Raw genomic sequence first — 26,714 nt, forward strand, 5'->3', positions numbered from 1 at the left:
TGCTGACCTTTCTTTCTGGTTTTGCTTACACGCGTCTGCGTCCCCACGTGGAACCTTGTGCAACTTTGGAACTGTGGGATTTTACCCTGCCCTTTGCTGGTTCTGCCCCGAGTCCCTGATGCCGCCAGCGCCGTGCTCTCGTTTCCCTGTTCACCGGTGCCTTCTGCATGGGAGGGCCAGGGAGTGCGTCTCTTGGGGCCTGTGGCCCGGCAGCAGGAGGACAGCTGTCGGCTCTGGGCTGCCATGCACGTGAGGCGTGTGCTGGTGCCAGCCGCTGCCCTCGGCGCCCCGGCCTCGTCCGCCTGAGAGCTGGCGGGGGCCGGTGGTGGGCGTCTGCAGTCGGGGCGGGCCGTGCTCTGCTGGTTCTCATTTACGTTTCTCTGGTGACTGATGGGATGCACCCATTTCTCCTCAGCCAACTCTCCCCTGGAGTTTGCCCTCCTCTTACTGATTTGCAAGGTTTTCTTCTGGAACGTTGCTCTATGCATCTTCATCCACTTTGGGCCTCCTTTTCGGTGCGGCGCCTGCTGGGGAGCGCGGGTGCTTAGCCAGTGGAGTTTGAGTTGTGGCTGGCTCGAGCGTGCTGGTGTCTGATGTGGGGTTTGGGTTTCTGTGTGATGAGTCCTACCACAGGATGATACTGGCGTTGCACCTGCTCTCTCTCTCTCTCTCTCTCTCTTTTTTAAAGATTTATTCACGACACACACACACACACACACACACACACACACACACAGAGGCAGAGACACAGGTAGAGGGAGAAGCAGGCTCCCTGCGGGGAGCCCGATGCAAGATTTGATCCCAGGACCCCGGGGTCACACCCTGAGCCAAAGGCAGATGCTCAACCCCCAAGCCCCCCAGGTGCCCCTGCACCTGCTCTGAAGCTGACATGACTGTTGTTCAGGTGTAAGTCTTCCCATCCCCTCCCTGTCTGATCGCTGTTTACGGGGCGTGGAGAGGGCGGGGCTGCAATGCTGTGTTTCTCTCTTGAACCACGGGTTGTCCTGGCGTCCCAGTCCCGCAGACCTGCGGAGCCAGAGCTCGGTGATGAATAATGTTTCCGTGTGGGTTCTTTTGGTCAATATTTCTCTTCCTGTGCAAAACTCCCCCATAATTTTCTGAGTTACAATTTTTGGTATTTTTCACGGCAAGTTGCTCCACTTGTTTTCCCTCAGAAATGTCTTGGGTGTTTTTGGCACTTTGTTCTTGAACATGAATTTTAGAATCCCCTCGTCAGGCTCGGGGTTTTGGCTGGAGCTGCCATGCATCTGCTGCATTAATGTGGCGAGATCTGGCATTTCATCGTCCGTGGGCTCCCAGTCCATGAGCTTGTGTGTCTCTTTCTGTTCCTCAGATCTTCTTTCGTGTTTTGCAGTAAAGTTGTATAACTTTCATTATAAAGATCTTACGTATTTCTTATTTGTTCTAACAAAAACAAAAACACACGTGTTTTGTTATCATAAGAGATAGCACTCTGAATATTGCACTTTCAGATCTTTGTTGCTGATACATCTATATGACAATTGGATTTTTTGAAAAAACACAGTCTCGAGATTTTTATTTAATTTTTAAATGCTTTACTTTCACACTTTCTGAATAGGGACCATTTCAAACATAGAAAAGTAGACACAAAAAAAGTAATGAGCCCCCGCGCTGCCCAGGCCACCTCATCAGGTGCCCCCTTGTGGCACATCCAGCCCCTTGGGCTGCCTGTATGCCATTCTGTGGCGAGGACCAGACACAGTGCACCTCCTGTGTTGACGCATCCCTGTGCCTCTGCAAGGGGGGGACTGTGCACATCGCCGGAGCACCGCTGGAGTGCCTGGTCAGGTGCGCCCTGGCATCACTGACCGCTCGGTGGCTCCTCGCAAAGCAGGGCCCTGGGAAAACCCACGTGCTGCAGTTGACTCAGCTCAGCTGACTCAGCTCAGGCCCCTCAAGTCTCTCTGAAGCTCCAGATTCTCTTCCATCGTTCTGTTTTTTTTTTTTTTCCCCTTGAAGTTTATTTTTTGAAGAGACCACATTTTCCCCGTGGAGTGTAATAGGTTTTTGTCCACTGACTTTATATTGTGCCATATTGTTGAACTCATTCTATTACTGTAATTATTAGTAGAATCTGAACTTTTCTGTTTAGATGGCATCATTTGTAAATAGGGAATTTTTTTTTTTTTTCCCCAATGAGTCCATTCTTCTTCCCACCTTCCTGAGCTGGTTGGAGCCCCTGTGATGCTGAGTGACATGGTGTTTATATCCCGTGTGAGTTTTTGGAAGAATAGGACTACACGTTCCTCAGGTGTTCCTGGGATTTTGCTGCAGAACCATCTGAGCCTCGTGTTTCCTTCACGGAGCACTTTTTGACAAGCAGTTCACTTCTCCAGGCATAGAAACCTTCCAGGCTCTCTGTTTCCTCTTGGGTCAGTTTTGCTGTGTTGTTCTTAGAGACCTGTGTCTGTTTCACTGGGATGTTTGGATTTACTGAAATAAAATGTAGCCAGTAGCTGCCGGTTGTTGATGGGGCCGCACTGTGGTATGGCCGAGGGCCTGGCTGGGGCCTTCGCGCCCTCCATCTGCCCTGCTCTGCCCCTGCCCAGCCACAGCCACCGCGAAGGCTGAGGTCTGCACAGGTTTACCATTGTGGCAGCTGCTGTTCTATGAATGGTCACAGTATCTGAATCACATTCCCTTTTGTATTCCTAAGAGAGTTTGTCTGTACCTCCCGTATTATCTTCTTTTATAATTAGTCTTGACTGAGGCTTGGCACTTTGATATTTATTTATTTATTTATTTTTAAAATTTTATTTATTCATGAGACAGAGAGAGAGAGAGAGGCAGAGCCACAGGCAGAGGGAGAAGCAGGCTCCATGAAGGGAGCCCGATGTGGGACTCGATCCCGGGTCTCCAGGATCACTCCCTGGGCTGAAGGCGGCGCTAAACTGCTGAGCCACCTGGGCTGCCCTGTTTGGCACTTTTATAAGGTTCCCTGAAGAACTGACTTCTGACTTTCTTGATACCTTCTACTATATGATTGATTTGCATTCTTACTTTTATTATTTTCTTTTTATTTTTTAAAGATTTTATTTATTTATTCATGAGAGACACACAGAGAGAGACAGAGACACAGGCAGAGGGAGAAGCAGACTCCCTGCGGGGAGCCCGATGCGGGACTCGATCCCAGGACCCCGGGGTCACACCCTCAGCCCAAGGCAGACACTACAGAGCCACCCAGGCACCCCACTTTTATTTTTTTCCTTCTCTCTTTGAGTTGATGCTGTTATTTTTCTAACTCCTAAGTTGGATGTTTATTTCATTCGTATTGTTTTTATTCTTTTGTAGTAAAAACACTTGAGATTGTAAGTGTTCAGACGGTCACTGCATTGGTTGACTGTCAGGCATTCAGAAGTGTGTGGTATTTTAAAATTAAAGTTCAGTTGTGTTTTCTTATTTCCATTATAGTTTCTTCTTTGACTCAAGATTTATTTATTTTTTATTCCCTCAGGGTTTATTTAGAACTACAGTTCATTGTTTCCAAACATATGTATTCTTACCTACTTGTCTCTTAAAAATGATGTCTACTTAATTGCAATTTTGTCAGGAAAGGACTTGCATTGTCCTGGTTTGTTGACCGTTGCTGAGGCCAGCTGCTGCTGGTTCCTCACCCCCTCCTCTACGGGGTGACCTGGACAGGCTCCCGGGGAGGGGCTGGCACGCCAGGCAGGATGGCAGGGCCGGGCAGAGATCCGGGCCTATGCAGGAGCGGCTGCTGTCATCCGGGACCCGCTGCGCCCAACCACTGTGGGGTACGTGCCACCCTGGAGGTAATTATGTGGAGCTTAGGGCAACGTCTTTGTGGTAGGATCGCAGCAGGAACACAGCAGAAAGCCAACTGGTGGATTATTAATACATAAAGAACTCCCATAAATCAAAGGAAGACCTCCGAACCTCATACCAGGGGCCGGCGCTGGGAGGAGGCGGGAGGGACGGGCTGCTCACGGTGTCTGGGAGGGCCCGAGCCTCGCCGGTGCCCCGAGGGACGGTCAGGGCCGTGGCAGTACGCCCGTGCTCCCGGACCCGCTGCCTTCCCTCTGGGGCCCTGCCCTCCCTGGGCTGCGGGAAGCTGCGAGGCTGCGGACGGAGAGACAGAGGCTGTCCCCACGTGGCTGAGGCAGGCGGCCGGGGAGGCATAGCCCAGATGGGCCGTCACGCGGGCATCAGCGTGGAGATCTTGGAGATCGCTGGTGACCTCCACGCGCGTCCGACGTGGTGACAGGTGCACGGTGTGCAGGAAGCAAGGCTGTGTCCAGAGTCTTCCAGTTGTGCAAGGCCCCTAGCCCCGTGGTAACGGCTTTCACCTCCGATGCTGCGGTTGCAGACGGCCTTTATCATTTCTTTATAATTGTCGCATTTGAACTTTTCTCCATAATTATGTGTATTCTAATAATCAGAAACAAACAATAGTTGCCTCAGGCCCCCCTCAGAGTTCAAGTGATTTTGGAGGGCAGACCAGACTGGTCCCTCCACAGGGGCCTGGAGGAGGAGAGGTCCTCCTGGAGGAGGAGGTGGGCAGGGGCTGGACTTGGTGACCTGATGCCAGCATGGGGGTCATTAGGTGGTGGTGTGGGCAATGATGTGGGCTGCCAGCTGGGGCCCCTGGTCTCCCCGGGTGTCCTGCCGCCACACGAGGGGCTCTGGGGGCTCCACAGCAGATGGTGACCTAGGTACCTGGGCAGCTGTGCCTGTTCCTTACCCTTGTCTGGGTGAGTGGCTGGGCCGGGGGGACGTGTGTCTGCAAGGGAGCCTGGCGCAGGTGTCTGGGCCCGTCCCAATGCTCCCCACCAAGTCGTCCGGGAGGAGGGGGAGTGACAGGATGTGCCCTGTTGGGAGATGGTCCCTATAGTGGAGGCTCGTGGTCAGACCCCAGACCCACAGAGACGCCTGGATGTGGGGCATCCGCCCTGGCTGCCTGGAGACCGTGCTGGGACTGTCCAGGGCCATGTCTGCCCCCCCGGATGGCTAGGACGGTTTTTAGTCTGAGGCAGAAGCCCACTTTGCTGCTGTTGTCTGTGGCGTGGGAACCTCCGTCCCCAGAATAAGCGAGGCTGCCGCCCTGCCTGTCCCCCTCCATCCTGCCTGGAGCAGGGAGGCTCTGTGTGTGAGGGGTGGAGCCCCCAGGTCTGGCCGGGAGCCCCATGGGCTGCCTACAGGCTTTGGGTCCTTGCTGCCTGGAGGCAGGAGGATGGCCGAGATGGCCTTCTGAGGCCCTCCCACTCCACGGTGCGGCCCTTCTGTCCCTGTCATGCTGGGCTGTGGTCCCCCGCAGAGGGACACAGAGCATGGGCTGGACAGGGGCCCTTTGCTGTCCCTCCTCTGGGGCATATGAGTCGGAGGCCTTTCCCGGGAAGGAGCTGCCCTCCGGGAGCCCCGTGCTGGCATGGGCCTCAGATAGTCCGTGTCCTTGGGTTTCGGGGTGGCTGTGGGTGTGTCACCTCCTAGAGCGCGCTCCCTGGAAGCTGCCCTTCCAGAGAGCTCCAGAGAGAACAGGGTCATGCCACGGCCCCAGGGCTCTGGCATGTACCCCCCTCACTGACTCGGGTGCCGGGGATTGAAAGGCCCGTCTTTGAGGGGCTGTAAGGTGTTTGACCGACTCTGGCAAAACGTGTCCGGCAAGTGTCTGAATAAGTGGGAATAATCGAGGAGAAAATCAAGTGTCCTCCCCCGGGGGCCCAACCCCATGCCGGGGCCTGTGGGGCCCAGGTATTGGGAGGAGGCCGCACAGGTGCCCGCACTGCTGCTCCTGGGCTCTGCAGCCGAGCGTCAGGAAGGGCCGGTTTTTATTTTTATTTTCACTCCCGATGCGGCGTGGAACAATGGCTTAATGAGCAGAGTGATTCCTTGCTTGGCTGCTGTGGTGATTTTGAATTGTCATAAACATCCAGCATCCCTCAGGCCATACTGTCCTTTTTTGCACGTTTTCTGTCGCCGACAGGTAACAGCCATCAGAGCCCTCACCTGGTCCGTGGGCCACACCTGAAGGCTCCGCTCTAGGGGATTTCATCCTTGTTTGGGGTCACCTTTTAGAATAGTTGTGGTTTAAAGAAAGATCTGGAACACATACAATTCTGAACTCGGTGCTGGTCTTCAGCAAAAGTGGCTGTTGCAGAGGGTGTGGCAGTCTGGGAGGGCTTCTTGGAGGAGGTGGGCCTGAATGGAGCTTCTTGGCATGGATGCTTGGAGGGCTGAGGGCACCTGCTGTCCTGCCTGGGGGCCTTGCTCTGCGGGCAGCGCCCTGAGCCGCTCTGTGGGCAGGCTGGGTGTAACTGTGACTGTCCCTTGCTGTCTGTAGAGTGCGCTAAATGTTGGACCGAGTACGGAATCCGCCATTTCCCCTGCCCGTCGCCAGAGAGCAGCCCACGGGACCCCTGTGTGGGCGAGGACGGGGAAGGTGATCTGGGGTCGGCGGGCACGCCCAGAGGCCCGAGGGCCAGGAAGCGAGGTACTTCCGCTCGGGTGCTGGGTCCGGGAGCCCTGAGGAGGGGGGGCCAGCAGGCGGGGTTGGGGGCGAGCTGCCGCAGGATTCCAGTTGGTCTACACCCTCCACCCCATGCCCCTCCCAAGGACGGCAGACGGCGTGGGGGCTGGGCCAGTGGCGGGAGGGGTGTCGAGTGATGACCGTGTGCGTCAGGGCCGCGTGGGCTCCCCCGTGGGCTCCGGGGGTGAGGCTGGGTGGTCCCCATAGGGGGGCTGGTGAGGGAGCCTCAGGGTGCTTGGCTCTGGGCCTCTGTAGAGCCAGCCTTCGGGTGATGGGGCGACGGGAGGGCTGAGTGCTCCCCAGGGGCTCACACGGCTGCCCTCAGGGCGCGCAGGGCTGGGGGCTCTCCCCTCCGTCTGGGAAGCCTGTGGTCTGACGGGGTGGCTGCCCCTCATGCCCCGACAGAGGCCCCTGCACCCCGGCAGCACAGGCTGGCTGGTGACAAAGCTTCAAGTGCCAGAGGCCCGGGGACTTGGCTGTTTGCCTGCCCAGCCAGGGGCCCTGTGACCTGAGGACTGGGAGGCTGTGGGGGCTCGGGGGGCAGGGGTGGGAGGTACACACCAGGCCCTCGGGCCCTGCCCGCCCTCCTGCCCCTGCCCCTGCCCTCTGAGTGCTGGGCTCTCGCGCGGGGCAGGGAGGCCGGGGTTCTCGGCCGGGGTGGTGGAGCGTTTCGATGAGGCTGCCCCTGGGGGGGTGTCTGGGAGCAGCCCAGTGCCTTCTCCCGTGGACATTGCTTTGCTCCGGATGGTGGCAGCTGGGCAGGGCCGGCCGTGGCCCTCTGGGGAGATGGGCGCCATAGCCGGCCACGAAGTCCCTTGCGGATGGTGCCTCGTCAGGCGGCGTTGTGGCTGGGACGTGTCCCCAGGCCTCTGGACACCCAGCAGGGAGGGGGCGGTGGCCGGAGCAGGTGGTGGTGTACTGAAGTCGAAGCCACAGAGGAGGTGCCTGGGAGTCGCTGCCACCGCTGCCACCCCACTGGCCCAGGGCCTTCAACACCTGCCTTTTGGTGCCTTTCCAGGGCCAGGGGTCGCCGTCGAAGGCCGTGGGACGCCGGAGCCCCCCTCACCGCCTGTTGCCGCCCCGAGGAAGGACTCCGCCGGTGGGGCCCACGGCCGGCTGGCGGGGCCTGGTGCCACGCGCGCCAAGAAGAGGAAGCCCAACTTCTGCCCGCAGGAGACGGAGGTGCTGGTGTCCAAGGTCAGCAAGCACCACCAGCTGCTGTTCGGCAGCGGGCTGCTGAGGGCAGAGCCCGCCCGCAGGTACCGCGTGTGGAGCCGCATCCTGCAGGCCGTGAACGCCCTGGGCTACTGCCGCCGAGACGTCGGGGACCTCAAGCACAAGTGGCGGGACCTGCGCGCTGTGGTGCGGCGCAAGCTGGGTGACCTCCGCCGCGTGGGTCCTGGCCCCGGTGCGCCCCCAGCCCTGGCCCTCACCCCCGTGGAGCGGGCCGTGGCCCAGACCTTCTCCTGCCGGGCCCCGTCCCCTGAGGGTGTCGACCCGGAGCCTCCCCAAGGTGAGTTCCTGGTCCTGGCCAGCAGCATCAGAGCCCCGCTGCGGCCTAGGCCCCCTCGTCCCTCTGCCCCAGACACCCCCTGCCGCGGCTGCCTCCTCTTCCCACTGTCAGGGGCTCGGGGGTTCCTGCTCCTTCACGCCCGCACCTGCCGGGCCGCATGGGGACCGCTTGCTAAGAATCCAGGCGTTCAGGTGAGCGTGCGCCCCTGCCGCTTTGTCCCTGCCCTCCCATGCCGGGCTGCGGAGTGGGGAGCTGGGCACCAAGTCGCGGGTCTGCTCTCAAGGTCGTCTGCTTCCTGCCTCTGGACCTTGATCTACAGGAAGAAACACATTCTCTTACGCGGGGTCCTGTGTACACGCATCTGAAATACGAGGTTTTCGAGATGGCGCTTGCTGCGTGTTATCCGAGATGGCCTGTTGCTTCCCTTGCCCTGTGCATCCGGCGCTCTTACCCTGGCTGCTAGATAAGCGCTCCTCCTGACCTCCTGCTTCTACGACCTGGGTGGGAGAGCCGCGGTTGGAGCCCGGGCCCTGTTGCTGGTTTAACATCCAGAACAGGCCTCGGTCCTGGCTGGGCCAGCCCTTCTGCGTCGGGTCACCTGAGCTCAGGTGGGCCTTCCCCACGCTGTTGCCCAGGGGACTGTTGCTCCGCGGGGTGTGACTTCTCGTTGGACACGGTGGGCGAGGGGCTGGGGGCCTGATGTCCAGGTGCTGTGCTGGGAGCTCCGTGGGGCGGGTCCCACATAGGGGCACGATTAGCCGCTCTGTGGCCCGAAGCAGCCTCGGCATTTTCAAGTTGCCACCCGGGGAGGGAGCCTTCACGGCGCAGGTTCCTGGCTGTTCCTCGTTCCCGACCCACCTGCAGTGGGGTCATCCCCCTGGAATGCAGGGCTGCCCCCATCTCCCCCTGTACCCAGCCCTTCCCTGGCTGCTCCTCCAGTGCCCTCAGCATGGGCCCTGGCCGGGGAGCCTGCATTCAGGCCAGACCCCCCCCCCCCCCGCCCCGCCCCACAGCCTCCTCTTGCCCTGTCCTCTGGGCACCCTCAGCGGCCTGCTGCTGGGGAAGGAGGAGGCCCCCGATGCTGCAGTGCATTATCCCCGTGCTGTCACCTTTTCCTTTCTCTGCCTCGTGCTCATGTGGTTCAGGGTCCCCTGATGCCCCCGGGCCAGAGGTCCAGCCTGGGTGGGTAACCGAGGGAGGCCCGTGGAGCACCCTGTACACTGAGCTCCGTGGCTCAGGTGGGCTCTTAGAGTGGCTGAATTCTGAGTGATTGCTCCAGGCCACAGAGGTGGTCCTGGGGCTGGATGCGGGGTCCCCACATGATCCTGCTCCAGCTACACTCTGGGACTCCGGGTTTCTCCCATCAGGTGCACCAAGCGTGGCTCTCTGTATTTTGGAGCCCTGACGTGTGCACCAGGCTCAGAAGGGGGCCCTGGGGACCGGTCCCTCAGCTCTGTTCTCTCTCTGTCCTTCAGCTGGAAGTGAGCAGGGCCTGTGGGGGTGGGAGGCGGGTGGGCCAGCAGCGACTCAGAGGTGAGAAGTGCAAGGTCCCCCTGGGGAGGTGGCTGTGAGGGGAGTATATGCCCTGGCCACGGGGCTTTGTTTTGTCCTTTGCTGCTGGCGGCTGTTGAGCATGCTTGGACCTGTCCTCGCTGGGGTCAGTCTGCGTGGGGCGTGCACATCCCCACATCCTGTATGGGGAAGTGGCCAGTGCTGTCCAGGGAATGGGCTGCTGCGGTCGTGCCCGGCCTCCCAGTAGCCTATGAGGAGACGCTGCTGTCATCCCCTCGGCAGCAGAGCCAGCGCCCTGGGGCACCGGGTTTGGCCCGGGCCTGTGTGCTCTGGGCGGGAGAGGTCCCCTGACTCCCTTGCTTGCCCTGTGTTCGGGGCGTTGTATTGCTGCTCAGCTTCATCCTGCCTGGCCTGAGTCGACACCCCAGTACTTCCCCTGTCGGCCGCTCAGGCTGCTGAGCCCGCCGTCTGGCCGGCCCACCTGGTGGGGCAGTGGGGGTGATGTCAGTTCCCAGGGGGTTCTCTCTGCCCCTGCCCCTCCTCCTCCCGCACTCCTGGTGGGGCCACTGCAGCAGCTGCTCTGGGCCCCAGGGCAGTGAGGGCAGGTGGCTGGAGCAGGCGCGGAGCTGGGCCCCATGGCGGACAGAAGGCATTGCCAAGTGTGCGTTGGCAGCCTCGGGTCCCCTTCCTGCAGCGGGCAGATAAGGCTGTGCACCTGCGCAGAGATGCCTTGCGGAGCCGGAGTGCCCCATTGTCTCTGCTCACAGTGGAAAAAGAGGGGTGGGGACGAGGACCCCCAGAGAAAAGCGAGAGAAGTTCTGCTGATTTGACTTTATTTTATTCAACCGAGTGAGTGAAGTCATTCAGGAGGCGTGAAAAAGAGTCTAAAGGGTTTTCTCCGTGCTTTCTGGGGTGTGTGTCCTGGAGGACTGGGGAATGGGGTGCCTTCCCCGGACTCCTTCAAGGAGTGTTGCTTTGCTCAGCAGGTGTTTCTGGTACGTGTAGTTGTGTGTGGGAAAGGATGGCAGGGCCTGGCAGGAGGGTGGGAGTCCAGGAGCTGGAAGAAGGGCTGTGTGGGGGCCGTGGGCAGTGGGGCTAAGCGGGGGTGAGTGCTCGGGCCTCACCCCCTCGCTGGGGGCCTGGGACATGGCTCACGGAGGTGAACTTACGAGTGATACAGCGCATCCACGAGTGGTTCAGTGAGGGGGCCCAGGCCGCGCCCCGGCCCGAGGCAGCCGCAGTTAGCTCTGTGTCACCGTGGGGTAGGCCTCCGGACTCCCAGGCACGTGGACCCCCATGTGGAGGACCAGCCGTGTGTCAGGGGTCGGTTGGCGTGTCTTCCCGTGGCTCAGGAGCGCACATTTCACGGTTTGTGTCTTCTCCGCCCTGGTGGATGGCGTCTGGTTGCCCGCTTTTGGCCAAGTGAAGGTCCTGTGAACATTTGGGTAAAATCTTTGCGTGGGCTGATGTTGTCACTCTTCGGGGGGTTGGATAGATATATGTAACTTTCTCGGAAACTACCTAACTGGTTTCCAAAGTGGCAGTCCTACCTCGGTTCCCACAGGATCCAGGGGCTTGTGCACACCCTGCCTCCTGTAGCCCCTCGCTCTTGCAGTTGATTTGATTTTAGCCGTCCCGTGGCGGTGGGGATCCTGGCTGGTGACGCCGGGTGCTCGCGGGCCGCCTGTGGCCTCTGCTGTGGTCGGCGTCCACACCAGGTGGTGGGCCGGCCCCTGTGGCTCCCACCCGTCCCCACCTGGGTTCCGGGCCGTCACACAGCTGTGCCGCAGACCTCTCCTGTCAGGCTCTGCGCTGCCTTGTCTTTTCTCGATGGGGTCTTTCTGAAGCTTTTTAGGTTTCGATGTTATCAATGTTTTGTTTTGGGGTTTCTCCTTGTATCCCACCTAAAAAGTTCTTGCCTACTACGAATTTCCAGAATTACTGTCATTTGAAGTTTTTTTTTTTTTTTTAGGTTTTATTCACATGAGAGAGAGAACGAGCAGGGGGTGGGGGGACAGAGGGAGAGAGAGAAGCAGGCTCTCCACTGGGGAGAAGGACCCCAATGTGGGGCTCGATCCCAGGACCCAGAGGTCATGACCTGAGCTGAAGGCAGACACTTCACTGATGGAGCCCCCCAGGCGCCCCTGTTTTTTGAAGTTTCATAGTTTTACATTTTACATTTAAGTGTCTAATCCATGTGGAGTTGGTCTGAGCTCTGTTAATTTGGGGTCGGGGTGCAGCGGATATGCAGTTGTTCATCACCGTTGATTGAAAACACTGAACCACCTGGATGCTTCTGTCTAAAGCCTGGTGGCTGCATTTATTGGGAGGTGGACTTGTTCCCAGCCACCTGGGTCTCTGCTTACACAATGACGAGCCACCTTGACTATCCCAACTGTAAAGTAGGTCTTGAAGCGAGTTGGGAATTATGTCCTCCTCCTGTGTTTTCTGAGAGAGTTTGTGTAGCACTGATATTATTCTTCCTGTAAACATTGGCAGAGTTCACCAAGGAAGCCTCTGAGCTGGCATTTTCATCATGGGAAGATTTGAAACTACAGTTTCTTTATTTTTTATTTTTTAAAGATTTTATTTATTTATTCATGAGAGACACAGGGAGAGAGAGAGGCCGAGACACAGGCAGAGACAGAAGCAGGCTCCATGCAGGGAGCCCGACGTGGGACTCGATCCCGGGACCCCAGGATCAAGCCCTGGGCCGAAGGTGGCGCTAAACCACTGGGCCACCCCGGCTGCCCAGCAGTTTCTTTAATGTTGCTGTTTGTTCAAGGGGGTTATGTGTTACATTGTTACGTGTTGAGGGTTACATGTTACAGTGTCGCAGGCTACATGTTACAGTGTCGCTGCCCAGGCCTCTGCTGCTTCTCCTAGGAGCTTTGATCTGTCTGTTTTCAAGGAGCTCACCCATTTCATCAGAGCTGTGAAGTCTGTTGCCGTGAAATCTGTGCGCCATTCCTCAGCATTGTTTGGAAGCGCGCACAGTCGGCGGTGAGACCGGCTCCTTCATTTCCGACATTGCTAATTTGTGTTTCTCTGTTTCATACTTGACTAGTCTGACTGTATGTTTTTCAATTTTATTGATTGTTTCAGAGAACTAGATTTTGATTTCATTAATCTTCTCTATTTATCCACTGTCGAGTTAATTGATTTTTGCTCATCTTTATTATTTCCTTCCTTTCCCTCGGTCTGGGGTTAATTTGCTTTTCTTAGATCGTTGACTTGAGACCTTTCTTCTTCCCTCACGTAAGTGTTTATTGCTATACCTTTTCCTGTGTGTGTCGCTTTATTTAAACACTTTTGTATAGGTTATGTTTTTCTTTCATTCATTCAGAAGTATTTTCTGATTTCCTTTGTAATATTCTGTTTGAGCAGTGGTTGTTTAGGAGCATGTGTAACAGTTCAGATAATTCTTTCTGTTTCCAGATAATCATTCTGTTGCTAACTTCTAGCTTAATTCTGTTGTGGTCAGAGAATCTTTCGTATTAATTGCAGCTGTTACGAACATTTGGAGACTTGCTGTATTCTGTGAAACACAGTGGATCCTGGTGCGTGTACCGTGTGCTTTTGACAAGCGTGTGTATCGGCTCTTGTTGGGGGGAGCGTCCTGTAAATGTCACTCAGGTCAGCTTGATCGATGGTGGTGGTCAAGTCTTGGCATCTTCGCTGGTTTGCTGTCTGCTGCTCTGTTTACTGCTGGGAGCGGGTGTTGCTGACTCTCGCTGTGGTTTGTTTCTCCTTCCACTTCCGTCAGTCCCTGCTCCATACATCCTCGAGCTGTGGTATTAGGAGCGTGCATGTTTAGGGCCGCTTTGTCACCGTAAACCTGTTCGTCTTATCTCGGCTTACCTGCGTTGTTCTGAAATCTCAATGTTGCTGTAGCCTCTCCAGCTTTCTTATGACGACGGGCTTGCACGACGTATTTTCCAGCCCTTGGATTTACATGCTGTGTCTGGTTTTACATAAGAAGTGCTTTTCTCGTACTCCGTGTACGTGGAGTTTGCTTTGGACCCCCCTCACCGTCTCTGCCTTGACTGGAACGGTGGCAGGGGTACCGTCCACGAGAGCTGAGGTGGTGACAGCTTCCGGCACCTGCGCCCTGCAGCGTGGCAGCCGTGGCCGCACGTGGCCTGTGCTGGGGCCTCAGGTTTAGGCCACGTGTCGTCAGCACAAATGCCAGTGTGCTCAGATTTAAGTTTCCCATCTTGCCGTTTGCCGTTTGCCGTCTGTATTTCCCTGTCGTTCTTTTCCTTTCTTTCCTCCTTCGTTTTTTTTTTTTTTTTTTTTTTTTTTGGAGTAATTGAGTATTATCATTCCATTTGCCTCCGCTCTTGGCTTATCAGTGATACCTGCTTGTTTTGTATCTTAGTAGATGCTTTCGAGCCTCTGACATCCATCTGAGCTGCCAACAGCCTGCCTTCAGGTCCTGCTCTGTCACCTGGCCTGTGATGCAGCCGACTCCCGCTTCCCCATCGCGACCGTGCAACACTGCTGGCCGCGCCTCGTTACTGCTTTCACTTTAATAATCGATGGTCCCTGAGATAAATACAAAATGAGACCGGGTGTCTTTATTTACCGTTACGCCTGCCCTCCCAGGCTCTGGCTTCCCATGTAGAACCACATTTCCTTTTGTTGTTTTTTCTGACCTGACAAGCTTCTTTTAATGCTTCTTGGGGTGCACAGCTGGTGGGGGCAGAGTCAGCTTCTTTGTCTAAAATAAATCTTTGAAAAAAAATAAATCTTTGTTTTTCTTCTGTTCTTGAAATATATTTCCACTGGGTATAAAATTCTGGTTGAAGGTTTTTTTTTCCCTTTCTCTTGGCACTTCGCAGATGTCACTGTGGCATGTCTGGGCCTGGCTTCCAGGGCTCCTACAGAAGGCGCAGCATCCCTCGTGGTTCCTTCCGTGGGGGCATGTGCTCCTCTGGCTGCTTCGAAAGTGTCCTCTTCACAGGCTTCCTGCAGTTCTGAAAACCATGTCTTAGGCTCTTAATTTTAATATTTGTTCTGCTTGGTACTTAATGAAATTCTTAATGGAGCTCTCAGTTTTTAATTACATAAAATTTGGATACTTTTGGTCCTTTTTTCTTGAAATTCTCTTCATTCCTGTCTTGTGGCTCCATGTGTGCCGGGTTGCTGGGTGTCACCCAGAGGCCCCCATGCTTTGCTCAGACGCATTCCCCTTTGCCCGGCAGCACGGCACCTGCGGCCGATCCCACACAGTGGAAGCGTGCTGTGGATGTCTCCCTTTGGGTTCTCTCTGTCCTTACCCAGTAGGTGCACCCCTTTATGTCCTTCAGCACTTTTGCAGCTTCAGCGAATGCTTTTCTCCCCTTGTTATGTCCTTTCTGTTGTTTCTGGGTCTGATTTTATGTTGGCTGTTTTTTCTTACGGTTGGGGTCTCGTGTCCTGCTTCTTCACATGTCCAGTAAGTTTTCATCGTGAATTTTGAGTGCTTTGGTGCTGGGTTTGGTTGTTTTACCTGAGGAGGTTTAGACTTTGTCCCAGGGCAGTAAGCTTGTGTGTGGGTCACTGTGATCTTCTAGGGCTCGTGTTAAAAATCATCCAGGGCACCTTTGAGTAGCTGCCGCCTGGGGACTCACTGCCCCCACTCCTGAGGCGTGGCACCGTGTGGTCACAGCTGGACGCCTGGGTGCTTGCTCCACTCCTGTCCCCCTCCCGTGTGACTTCCACGGCTCATGCTGACCCTGGGGGGAAGGAGGTGGCCCCCACTCCCTGGGCCGAGGGGCATCTCTCCCCATGCAGACACAGACATGTATGGCCAGAGACCAGGGGATTGGGGCAGCGTCCTCGAGCTCCTGGAGCCCCTTCTGCCTCATGGTCTCACCTCTGGCTCCTGCCCGCAGGGAGCTGCTGCACCTGCCAGGCCCCCGGGGTCCACCTCTGGCCCCAGCGACCCCCGGGGCCACTCCAGCCTGCCCACCTAGCTCTGTAGTCTGGACTTGTTCCTAGGAAACAGCCTGGGGGGGTCCTCTCCTGGGGCTTCCGGGGCTGCACCGGCTCGTCCATGATCAGAACATTGTTTCCCATGTTTCTTGGTGTTTTCACTGTTCTCAGGGGAGGGTGCTCCTGGGCCCTGCTCCCTTATGACAGGGACTCTGCTTTGTTATTCCAGGAGAGGTTGGCTTATTTTTTAGTTTTAATTTCTGTTTTCTGTTGGCTGGCACACGCCCCTGACCTGAGAGTCCCGCTGCGGGACCCACAGCTGACCCGCTGCTGACCCAGTGACCTCTTCTGTCTTCCTTCTGTTTCTCCTCTGCCTCCCGTGCTGCTGGTCACCCCTCCCTCCCCATCACACCCACAGGACATCTGGTGTCCTCCCTCTCCCTCTGCTTGTGCAAGTTCAGCCTCCTACAGCCCGGCCACCTATTTCCCCGTGTCCTCCCACCCTTGCCCTGCATTGGTCCCCTGGGCTGGGTGCAGAGGCCCTGCTGTGCTCCCGTGGTCACCTGTCACTGCCTGCCCCGACTGAAGGGCACACACAGTCCAGGTGAGCCTGTACCCCTGGCCACCCGCATCCCCGGCAGCCCTAGCAGCGTGTTTGTGGACGTGGGCAACTGTCAGGTCTCCAGAAGCTCCTCTGTACCGATGTGTCCTTGTTGTAGTAAAGAAGAGGTTAAGCTGCCCCCACAGTGACTTGGAGCCTCTCTCTCCCCCTGCAGTGGCCAGGGCAGCTCTGCTCCACGGGGCCCTCCCTGGGGTGGGGGCTCCCCTCAGCTGTGCCCTTCCCGGGTGGTGCCCCCAGGTCGGATATCAAGCCACAGGGCATCCCAGAAGGGAAGAGAGGTGAGATGCAGCCCCAGGCTCACAGCTTCCTTGTAAGAGCATGAGAGGGAGAGAGGGAAGCTCTCACTGCCGTGGGGTAGAGGGTGTTCGGTGTGGGTGGGATCCGTCCTGAGGTCCCTCTGGCTGCCGGGGTGTGTCCGAGCCGCATGGCCAGGTGTGAGGACCAAGGAGAGACTGGGTTTTAGGGAGACAGGCCTCAGCGGGCATCTGGCATTCCCGGGTATTGCCACCCCTGAGGTGGGAGCCCCCACGGCCTCCCCCAGACCTCTGGATGGTGGGCTTACTGTCCTTGCTGCTGGGCTGGGACATTTGTACCCCCCCCAAAACCCCGGGGATCTGCAGTAGCTCCCAAGGCAGCCGGCTGACAGCTGCCCCACACCCCCTGTCCTGCCCCGGTTTCCACACCTGCCCACGATATGTCCCGTGTGCATCAAACCCCAAGGGGGTGGTGGCGTCGGTGTCATAGGCAGCTACCCCTGCTGCTATCACCAGGTGGGCACACCCACGCAGGCTGCTTTCAGGCACCTGCCCACTTTGGCTGGCCCCCCCAGCCCCCCAGTTCATAGGGGGCCTGCTCCCCCTGAGGGCTCTGCACAGCCTGGCGCTGGAACAGGGCCTGGGGAACTGCATCTGTGTGTCTCCCACTGAGACCGTCAGCTGCCCTGCCCTGCAGGATGTGGCTCTCCACCTTTGTACAGGCTGCCATCCCGGCCCCACCCCTGCCCTTTTCTGGGCCCCTACTGCCTCCACGTCTCTGAGCTCGGCTGCCTCACCCCTGGACTGGGGACAGAATGTCTCGGAGCCAATAAGCCAGTGTCATCTGGAAAGATGCACAGCCCACAGGGTCAGGAGTAGACAGGGTGCTGGTGGGTGCCAGGGCTTGGCATGGCCACTGGAGGGCTGGCCGGTGGGGGGGGGGGGCGGTGGACGGGCTTTGGGAAAGGTCCAGAGGCTTGGAGAAGGGACAGTGGATGGTGTCTGCCCCCGTGTAAATGGCTTCTGGAATCATCTACACATGGACGTGGAGAATAGGATAGATTCTTGGAGCCAAGTACTTCCTCCTCTCGCTTTCTTTTTTTATTTTATTTTTTATTTTATTTTATTTATTTATTCATGAGAGACACAGAGAGAGAGAGGCAGAGACACAGGCAGAGGGAGGAGCAGGCTCCATGCAGGGAGCCCGACGTGGAACTTGATACTGGGTCTCCAGGATCACGCCCTGGGCCAAAGGCGGTGCCAAACTACTGAGCCACCTGGACTGCCCCCTCCTCTCGCTTTCTAATGAGGCAAGAGGCCGGGAGCCGGTGCCGAGCCCCTACGTGTGTGTGTGTGTGTGTGTGTGTGTGTCCTGGAGAAAAACTCACACCGGGCTCCCTGTTACAGGGGCGAGGGCTGCGAGGCTGCCCAGCCCGGGGTGGGGGCCCAGAGGCCACAGCTCCCCACTCCCATCCGGGCTGCTGCCCCCTCCGCCTCTGTGTTTCGTCAGAGTGCACCTCCTGACCCTTGTCATCACGGACACATCCCTGTTGATTGCCGGACGACCTGCCCAGGTCTGGCCCATCCAGGCTGAGGCACCAGCTGGCCTGGGGCTGTGGGGTGGGCAGTGTAGACATGCATGTGAGTCCTTCCTCTTGGCGGCCTCGTCGTGGGAAGGGGCCTGTGTGTTCTGTTGGTGGCCAGTGACACCCCTTGCACATTCTGAGAATGAAGCCACCGTCAGCGTCTTACACCAGCTTCTTGTAGGCCTGTTCAGGTCTTTGGGTGGATGCCCAGGGGGTGGGCAGGGCCTCGGGGTGGGCAGGGCCTCGGGGTGGGCTGGGCCTGGGGTGGGGCAGGGCCATGGGGTGGGCTGGGCCACCGGGCTGGGAGGGCCTCATCCTTTAAGGGAGGCAGACGTTGCCGCAGTGGCCACAGTGTGTGACCTTCTTGGCCCTCCAGCGGTTGGTGGTGTCCACACAACGTTCAGTAGAGTTTTTAAATTGAGTGAAACTCTGCACACATAAAATTCACCATGTTATCCATCTTAAAATGCACACTTCAGTGGTTTTTAGTATCTGCAACAGTGTGTGCAGCCATCACTGAATAATCCAGAACATTCTGTTAGAGGTCATCCTGTCCCCTGGCCACACGGATCTGCTCTCTATCCCTGTGGGTCTGGACCCTGCGTGTCCGCAGGACCCCATGGCACGAGGCCCCTGCCCGCTTCCTTCACTGCAGGTTTTAGAGGTTTAGCTGCATCGTCTGTGACCGCCTGTTCCTGGGCGCGGCCGAGCACACTCATCGCCGGCACGGACCCCACTTCAGCATCAGTTGCTGGGTGTTGGGTGGTTTCTGTTCTGTGACTCGTGAATCTGTAGTGACTGTGCACGTGCATGTGCAGTGCTCACATGGGCCTGAGTCCCTGTTTCTCTTGAGTGCGCCCAGCCCGGAGGCACAGGGGTGCTGGGCCCGCCGGCACCCTGGGGTGGGGTCATCCTGGGGCCACCCCCATGCTTCCTTCCCTCTCCTCTGGCTCTGAGTGTCCTGGGGCGGGCTGGGCATTCATCCCTGACGCTCTGGGTGACCCCGAGCAAGGACGGTGTGACTGCCTGGGGCAGGCAGCTCTGTGACCATGTGTGTTCCCCTCTCCTGTCTCCCAGCCACACAAGCGGACCCAAGTGACCTCCAGGAGCTGTTCCAGCAGACGTCAGCCAGCGTCTTCCAAATCAATTCCAGCGGTGAGTCTGTGCCAGGCCCGGTGTCACCCCCACTGGACCTGGCCGTCTCGAGCCACTGACATTGCAGGCAGTCAAGGTGACACAGGGTGGTGGGTGTGCCCGTGGCCTTCCCCTGACTTGGCCACTTGCAGCCCAGGCCTTGCTGTCTGTCCCAGGAGAGCATGGGCTGAGTGCTGTGGTCTCAGGGCAGGGCGGGGCAGGCCCATGTGTCCCCGCTCGCTGGCGGCTGTTGCTCTTGTGTGCCCCGTGCAATCTGGACAAGCCCCCACCGGGAAGGGGTGCCTCACCCGGGCAGCATGGGCTGACAGGGCGCTGGGGCTGGGATCAGGAGCGAGATGCACACCTCTTGGGGCCGTCAGGCCTCATCCTCAGCTCCTGCAGATTTGGGGTCGTGGGGTGGCTCACCTCACACACCCTGGGCACAAGGGTTGGTGTTTCCCCTGATCCCTGAGCTTTGCCAGGTCAGTAGGAGAAAAGCCCCCTCTCCAGACCACAGGCGAGGCCCCTAGGGGCGGCTCCTGAGAGCTGGGAGCCTGTGGGCCTGGCCCGAATGGCTGAGGAGAGGGCCCTGCTGGCAGGGGGGCGGGGGGCTCTGCTGGGCGTGATGATGGGGTGTGGGGCAGGGCTGGGCCGTGACAGCAGCAGTCCTGGCTCTAGCTGCCCATGGTCACTGAGTGGGCTCCCTGGCCTTGGCCCCATGCCCTTGGGCTCCCTGGCCTGCCTCTGCTGAGGGTGGGGGTGCCCCCTGGAGGCGGGATCACCTGGTGGAGATCCTTCTCCTTACACCTGTCCCTTTCTCTTGGCAGTGAGCTCCTTGGAGCAGAGCCTCCGGTCCTTGGGGACACCGAGTGACACGCAGGAGCTGAGGGAGAGCCTGTGAGTGTGTGATCATGTGCGTGCCCATGGGTGTGCACAGGTGCGCCTGCACCCACTTGCATGCCTGCCTGTGCACATACCAGCCCAACACCTGCCTCGACCACACACACACCCCACATACCTGAGAGTTGGGCCAGCTTGTGCTTGGAGTCTCAGGCTGAGCTCACACCCGGGCGCCACCCTCCATGGGGCACACAGGTGTGCCTGCACCCATGCCATGTGGAAGCCCAGGTGTGCCTGCCACACCTGTACACACACACACACATGCACACAGGGTGCACTCAGGTGACAGGCATGCATTTGCTTGTATGTTTTTGTATGTTGGCCCACATGTGTGTCACACAGCAGAGCTCACTGATGGGGCCCACACACTTGTGAACACACCTGGGGACAAACCGTGTGACACACACAGCGGACACACAAACTAGCTTGGAGTGGGGCTTCATGGTTTTGATTGTGCCCCTATGGGATCCTGTTGGGCTTTCCTTTTGGGGTTGCCTGGAGGCCTGCCCTGGGTTGGATTGGGTGAAGCAGCCAACCTAGGATGAGGTGGTGCTCCTCACAGAGCGGCTTCTCGGGTGCCGGGTCGCTGGGGACGAAGAAAGGCGATCTCTGCAGGGGGCTGGCCTGGCAGGCATGGGGCAGGGGGCAGCTCCGTTCCTGGCCTGCCACCCTGGGCCTGGTGACACTTCCTGAGAATACCACGTGATGCCTGCATTGGTGTGGGCATGGAGGGGGCAGGGGGCTCTGAGGAGGAGCTGGAAACCTGCACTTAAGCCCTTGTTCCCTTTGCCACCGCCTTGCCAGGGGACCCCGGGTTGATGATGATGGAGCCTGAGCATCCTGCCTGGGAGAGACGATAGTGTGGGGTGGTGGACCAGACGTGCCCTGAGGAGTGTGGGCTGTGGCCAAGACCACCTGTCTCTTCTTGGTATTGACGTCGGCCATAGTCCCTCTCCATCTGTTTATCCATCACCCCGTCCATCTGTGTGTGCACCCATCCACTCACCCAGCTACCCATCCATACTTCTCACCCACATACCCACCCACCCACATGTTCATTCCCCCATCCACCCACCCACTCACCCACCCAGACGCGTTCATTCCCCACCCATACACCCACCACCCGACTATCTGCCCACCCGCTACCTACCCCTCTACCTTTCCAGCCACCACTTACCCACCCACCCACCCACCCACACGTTCATTCCCCACCCATACACCCACCTACCCGTCCATCTGCCCACCCACTACCTACCCCTCTACCATCCAGCCACCACCTACCCACCTGGCTACCCACTCATGGGTTGGTTCACCCATCCATGTACTCACCCAGCTAGCCATCTGTCCACCTTTCCTCCTGTCCATCCCTACAGGCTCACTGGGACCGCTTCTGCCGAGTTGGGGTGGGGGCGGTTCAGAGCTTAAGGCAACTGAGGGCCCTTTGCAGATTTTATGTGAAGTCCTGTTTTTAATTATTCTTTTTATTTCTTTTTTAAGAATAACATATTGTTTTCTGATTGTGGAAGTAGCATATGCTCATTATAGGAAATGTGGCCACACAGGATGTCTGAGGAGGCACTGTTAACATTTTGGTATTTCCTGCCAGCCTCTTCTCCAGTCCTTACGCATTTTGCAGAATTGGATTTTGGTGAATAATGTTCCGGATCCCGCATTTTACCATTAGGATTCTGGGGGCGGGGGGAGGTGGAGTGTGCCCTTACTACACACTAAAAACACGCTCTCCAGAGCTGCAGAGGACGCTGTGGAATCTGGGTAATTATTGAGCTGAGACTCTGAGCCTCATCTTCCGACTTTTCCCATTTCTTAGTATTAGGACCACCGAGATTCCCAGGAACAGAGCTGTGGTTGATCCTTCTTTTCGTGCCTGTTTCCAGGTTGGGTCCCCGGAGCGGTGTCCCCTGGGTCGCACGGATGGCCTTGTCCGGGCCCGGCCCCGGAGCGTGTTTCCTGGGCTGCCTTGCCCAGTTGGCTGAAGGCTGCGGTCGCCTGCGTGGGTGTGGAGGGGAGAGCTGGCTCCTGCACCCTCCCTGCCAGGCACAGGGCGCAGCCGCTGCCCCCACTGCTGCCCCCTGGACCTCAGCTCTCAGATGCAGGATCTCTGGCTTTAGTGCCTCCTGCCTGCCCGGAACCGGAACTGCATTCCCACCAGGGCTCCTCCGCACCCCGCGTCCTACCTCACCTCGCAGCTCACCGGGCTGCAGGCCTGGAGCCTCCCAGGACTCCACTGCTGGGATTTGTACATCTTGTGGACCGTTGGGATTTTTAAATGACTGAGGCCGACTAAGCTGCCAGCTCCGTGTTTTCTCCATGTTGACAGTCAGTGGCTTTTTTATTTTGCAAAGTAAGGACTAAAAAAAGTACGCTACCGTGTATTATTGCTCTCGTCTTATAGAAGGTAGAGGACGTTGCAGTAGGACAGAAGCGTGAGGGCTCTGATCTCGGGAGAGGGGATGCTGCTTCAAGGTGATAGATCGAGCGACCTGAGAACCTCACAGACTGGAGCCTGGTTTTTCAATCACCTTGCACGAGACACGCGTGGGCTTTGCCATTTCTGTCAGGACCATGAGGGGACCCTGCCTTGGGCACAGCGTCATAGGCTCCTGGGTCTCTCTCCCCGCGCAGCGAAGCTCAGTGGCAGCGGAAACCTTGTGTGTCCCTTGGGTGTCACCCGGTCCACCGCTGAAGGGATGGATGGGCGTTGTGGGAGCGCCGTGTGGCAAGTCTGCCTGTGGCTGGGGCCCCTCAGCCCTGGGACCCTGCTGTGGGACAGCCCTGGCTCCGGCCTGCAGGGCCCTGGGCATGGCTTCGAGCTGGTGGGCTGAGCCCGCCACTGGCTGTAGTTGGCCTGTGCTCACGGCAGGCGGGGAGGCTCCGGGGCTGACGGGGAGAGCCCCCCGGCTCCTCTGGCGGGTGTGGGGCTGGACCCCCTGCCGCTCACGGTGGGCTTGGGCCCCACATGGTCCAAGTGCAGACGGGCCCTCCCCCATGTGGCTCTCACGTTGGCATCTGTGAAGGGGCCTGTGAGCTCTGGCCTCGCTGAGGCATGGGGGGGCCTGGGGTGCGGTGGACTGGGTGCCCCAAACCAGGGTCAGTGTACCTCGAGGGGCAGGGGCAGAGGCGAGCCGGTGGCCCTGCCCGGGACGTGCCCACCTCCCACCTCTCACTTCCCCACCCTCGTACAGGGCAATTGTTCCTCCAGCGGCCGCCTAATGCCACCGTCCTCCGAGCTGCCCTCAGCTCCCTCCACCAGGGGCACCCTGACTGCTGCGTCCCCCTCCCGGAATCAGACAGCACCGAGGATGGTGTTTGGGTGCACGTCTGGGGGCCCATGAGGCAGGCGGCCCCTAGGGGTGAGCTGGCCACTCTGTGTCCGGCGGGGCCTGCTGCTTCTACTACAGAGCCCGCCCCTCAGCGTGCCCCCCAAGCCCCAGGGGGCCTCCCCACCCTTCCCTCCTTCCTCCCTGGCACCCCACTGCCTGGAGCCCGGTGCCTGGGCCGGCTCGGCCCCAGAGCCGTGTGCTGACAGGCTGTGCACCTGTGCAGGTGTGGTCACCGCCTGGCTGTGTGACATGCTGTGGAACCTGGGTATCCTGATCTTTGACACACGGACCCACACCCTTTTGGGGGTGTCCTGTCGGAAGGAGGGAACGAGGGCAGCTATGCCTGGTGCTGGGCTCATTCCCGCAGAGATCCCATCAGACCTGGCTGCAGCCAGAGGACGGCCGGAGCAGGGGTGCAGGTGGAGGGAGCCGCAGTGGGGAGTAGAAGGTGGCCTCAGAGGGTGGCAGTGCTTCCTGGGGAGTCGGGTGGCCGCTCTGCTGCAGTCCCCACAGCTCCAAGGGCCCCCGCGTTGCTGGAGGGCATAGGGGCTGTGCCTGGGGGGCCCAGGCTGGGGAGGGAGCAGAGCCCAGACGGGAGCCTGTATGGTGGTGCTCGTTGGTACGCTGGGTGTGCTGTGGGGCCTGTGCCTGGACACGAGTGTGCGTGGGGGGAGGAGCGGAAGGGGGTTGGAGCCCTGACCCGCCCTCGGGGCCGTGGCAGTGCCTCCTTGCCCTGGTACATGGCCCCCCCATCACAGGTGTGCGGGGCCACGTTTGACTGTGGAGGCCTGGCCCCATCCCAGAGCTCCCTGGGCGCCCCTATTCTCGCCCCAGCCCCGACAGTCCTCTCTGTCCCCCTGCTCTGTCAGTCTGGTGAGTCTTGTTCATACAGGAGGCTTCCACCCTGGAGAGTGGAGGTGACCGCCCGGCGTCCCGCTCCCAGTGTGTGACCGAGGGGATGGTCTCCCCGGGGCTTTCTGACTGGTCATCAGGTTTGTGGGAGACTACAGGCGCATCCTCCTCCTCCGCGGGTGTAGTCGAGGTGGTCCCGAGTGGGGGTGTGAGGGGTGACTGCTCGGCTTGCCCACTGCTGCCCAGGGTGCAGGGCCTCGGCCCCGGCGGGTGGGGGTAGGGCCCGGGGGTCTCCTGGCTCCCGGGCCAGGAGAGTGTGGCCTCCTCTCGGCCGGGATTCCTGCGTCAGGATCGGCTCCAAGGGGGTCAGGGAGGCCTCGATCAGCTCATCCAGTGCTGCACGGGCCTGTGGCTCCCTGGGGGCTTCGTGTTCACCGCCCAATGCTCCTCCCACGGAGGAGCTCCTGAGCCACCGGAGCTGCTCATTCCCCTGTCACGACTGCACGTGACACGGGGCGCGGTTTGCTTCAGAGCTGGGGTTGGGGGAGTGCGCTTCTGTCCACGGTTGGAAGTCATCTGCGGTGCCATCGGCCCATCACCTGGGCTGACCTGAGACCTGCTGCTGCCTCCTCAGTGCCGCCTCTGGGGCCCCGAGCCTCACTGACCAAGTCAGAAAGCAGGCGGGGAGGGAGGCTCTCCTGGGGCCGTGGAGCGAGAGCAGAGCCGCGTGGGACCGCTTACCGGTGGGGGGGGGGGGGGGTGGACGTGCCGTGCTCCTGTCCTCCTGGGCCCGGGGACGCTGTCAGGAGTTGGATGTTGTGTGCGGCCCCGTCTCTCGGGGAGCGCCGACAGCAGCCCCGGGGCCGACTCCAGGCCTCAGGGGAGTGAGCGCTGCGGAGCTGGTGTGCCAGCTTGGCAGGTGCAGCGAGAGGAGGCTTGTGTTGGCTCCAGGATGTCTGGGACGCAGCTGGGAACGCTGGGGGTGGGGTGGCTCTGCAGCTGGGGCTGGAGCATCTGGAAGCGTCTTCGCTCACGGTCAGCAGACTGTCGCTGAACCCGGCTGGGCTGTCCCTGCAGCGGCCGCCCACGTCTGGCGTGTGGCTCGGGCTCCCCTGTGGCGCGGTGGCCTCACGGGTGCTGAACCTTGTCAGCTCAGGGCGAAGTGCTCTGGCGAAGGAGGTGGAAATGAGCCTGTCCAACTCCAGGACGGGGGCCTGACTCCACCTCCCGTGGGAGCGCCGTCTACAAACGCAGCAGCCACTCCTCGAACTGCCATCAGCTGCAAAGCAGCGGTGGACGTGGGTGTTGGAGGAACCCAAAGAGGGGCCTGCCCCCCCACTGATGTGTCAGGGAGGTGGGCACAGGCCAGACCACATGGGCCTTGCAGGCCTGGCAGATGGCTTGGACTTTATTTCCAAAGCAGTGGGAAGCCAGTGGAAGGTTCTAGAAGGCAGTGTCATGATGAAGATTCTAGAGGGCCTTGAGGACTCGGAGGAGCAGGCTGTCACTGTGGGTGGAGGGAACTGAAGGAGATGCAGGGGGGATTGCCATGCGGGGCCTGGACAGCTGTCCCCTTGGCCTGGTGGGTCACAGCTGTGCTCTGGCCTGGCTGGGACCCCCCCCGACCCCGACCCCAGGCAGCCAGGACCCTTGAGCTGCCGTGATGGCCACGCAGCTATGAAGAGCTGCAGTGCCGGGGGATAGCCTCACCCTCACCTATGGGACTGGGTAAGGGCAGGCCCGGGTGCTCGCCTCGAGGGCTTGGGGGTCGGCCAGCACCTGCCGGGCAGACAGCTGGGCCTGTAAAGCTCGGGTAGTCTCCTCCGGGTTTCCCAGAACCGGTTCAAGGGCCCTGCTCTGGGACAGCAGAGCCACCTCTGGCCCAGCCCTCTTCCCCCCGGGCCTTCCAAAGCTTTTGGATTTCCTCAGGACAGGTGACACGGAAGGGATCTTTGAATGTATGTAGGAAGCAGGACGCCTGGGTGGCTCAGGGGTTGAGTGTCTCCCTTCGGCTCAGATCATGATCCCGGGGTCCTGGGATCGAGTCCCACATTGGCCTCCCTGCATGGAGCCTGCGTCTCCCTGTGCCTGTGTCTCTGCCTTTCTCTTTGTGTCTCATGAATAAATAAATAAAATCTTAAAAAAAAAACCTATGTAGGAAGGACAGGGAAAGGTAGAAGGGGACTGACTGTTGGGTTTGGCACAAGGGAAGGTACCGGTGATCGTGGGAAGACACAGGGCGCATCACGTCACCCCATGTCGTGGCCTGGACCTGCCCTGTGCTCCTCGGTGTGGCCGAGTCGTGTCCCATTGAGTGGACTTGCCCCGCGGTGGCTTGATGCTCACGTCCCTCCAAGTCTGTAGGTGGAAACCTAACGCGAGGGGTCGGTGTTAGGAGGTGGGGCCTCGGGAAGGGCAGTAGGACCTGAGGGTGCGGCCCTCACCCATGGGGTGAGCGTCCTCGTCAGAGGTCCCCGTCCACCCTGTGAGGACGCCGCCGGGAGAGGCCGTATCTGCACCAGACAGTGGTCCTCGTCAGACAGGGAATCGGCCGC

The 26,714-nt window shown here is 59.1% G+C and overlaps 1 protein-coding gene across 17 annotated transcripts in view; it reads left to right on the forward strand.

Annotated features, from left to right (window-relative positions):
• The window catches only part of TSNARE1 (t-SNARE domain containing 1), a 145,701-nt gene that overhangs the window by 36,654 nt on the left and 82,333 nt on the right, over window positions 1–26,714 (forward strand). For 9 of the 17 annotated variants that reach the window (XM_072733754.1, XM_072733762.1, XM_072733761.1 and 6 more), the window contains exons 3-6: window positions 6,341–6,490; window positions 7,545–8,039; window positions 19,010–19,087; window positions 19,894–19,963. In XM_072733754.1, the coding sequence (XP_072589855.1) occupies window positions 6,341–6,490; window positions 7,545–8,039; window positions 19,010–19,087; window positions 19,894–19,963 (793 nt within the window). The remainder of the gene's footprint in view (window positions 1–6,340; window positions 6,491–7,544; window positions 8,040–19,009; window positions 19,088–19,893; window positions 19,964–26,714) is intronic. The other 8 variants (XM_072733759.1, XM_072733755.1, XM_072733756.1 and 5 more) reach the window with 1 other exon arrangement.

The sequence above is a fragment of the Vulpes vulpes genome, chromosome 13, assembly GCF_048418805.1.
Source record: "Vulpes vulpes isolate BD-2025 chromosome 13, VulVul3, whole genome shotgun sequence".
In the NCBI taxonomy this organism is placed as follows: domain Eukaryota; kingdom Metazoa; phylum Chordata; class Mammalia; order Carnivora; family Canidae; genus Vulpes; species Vulpes vulpes.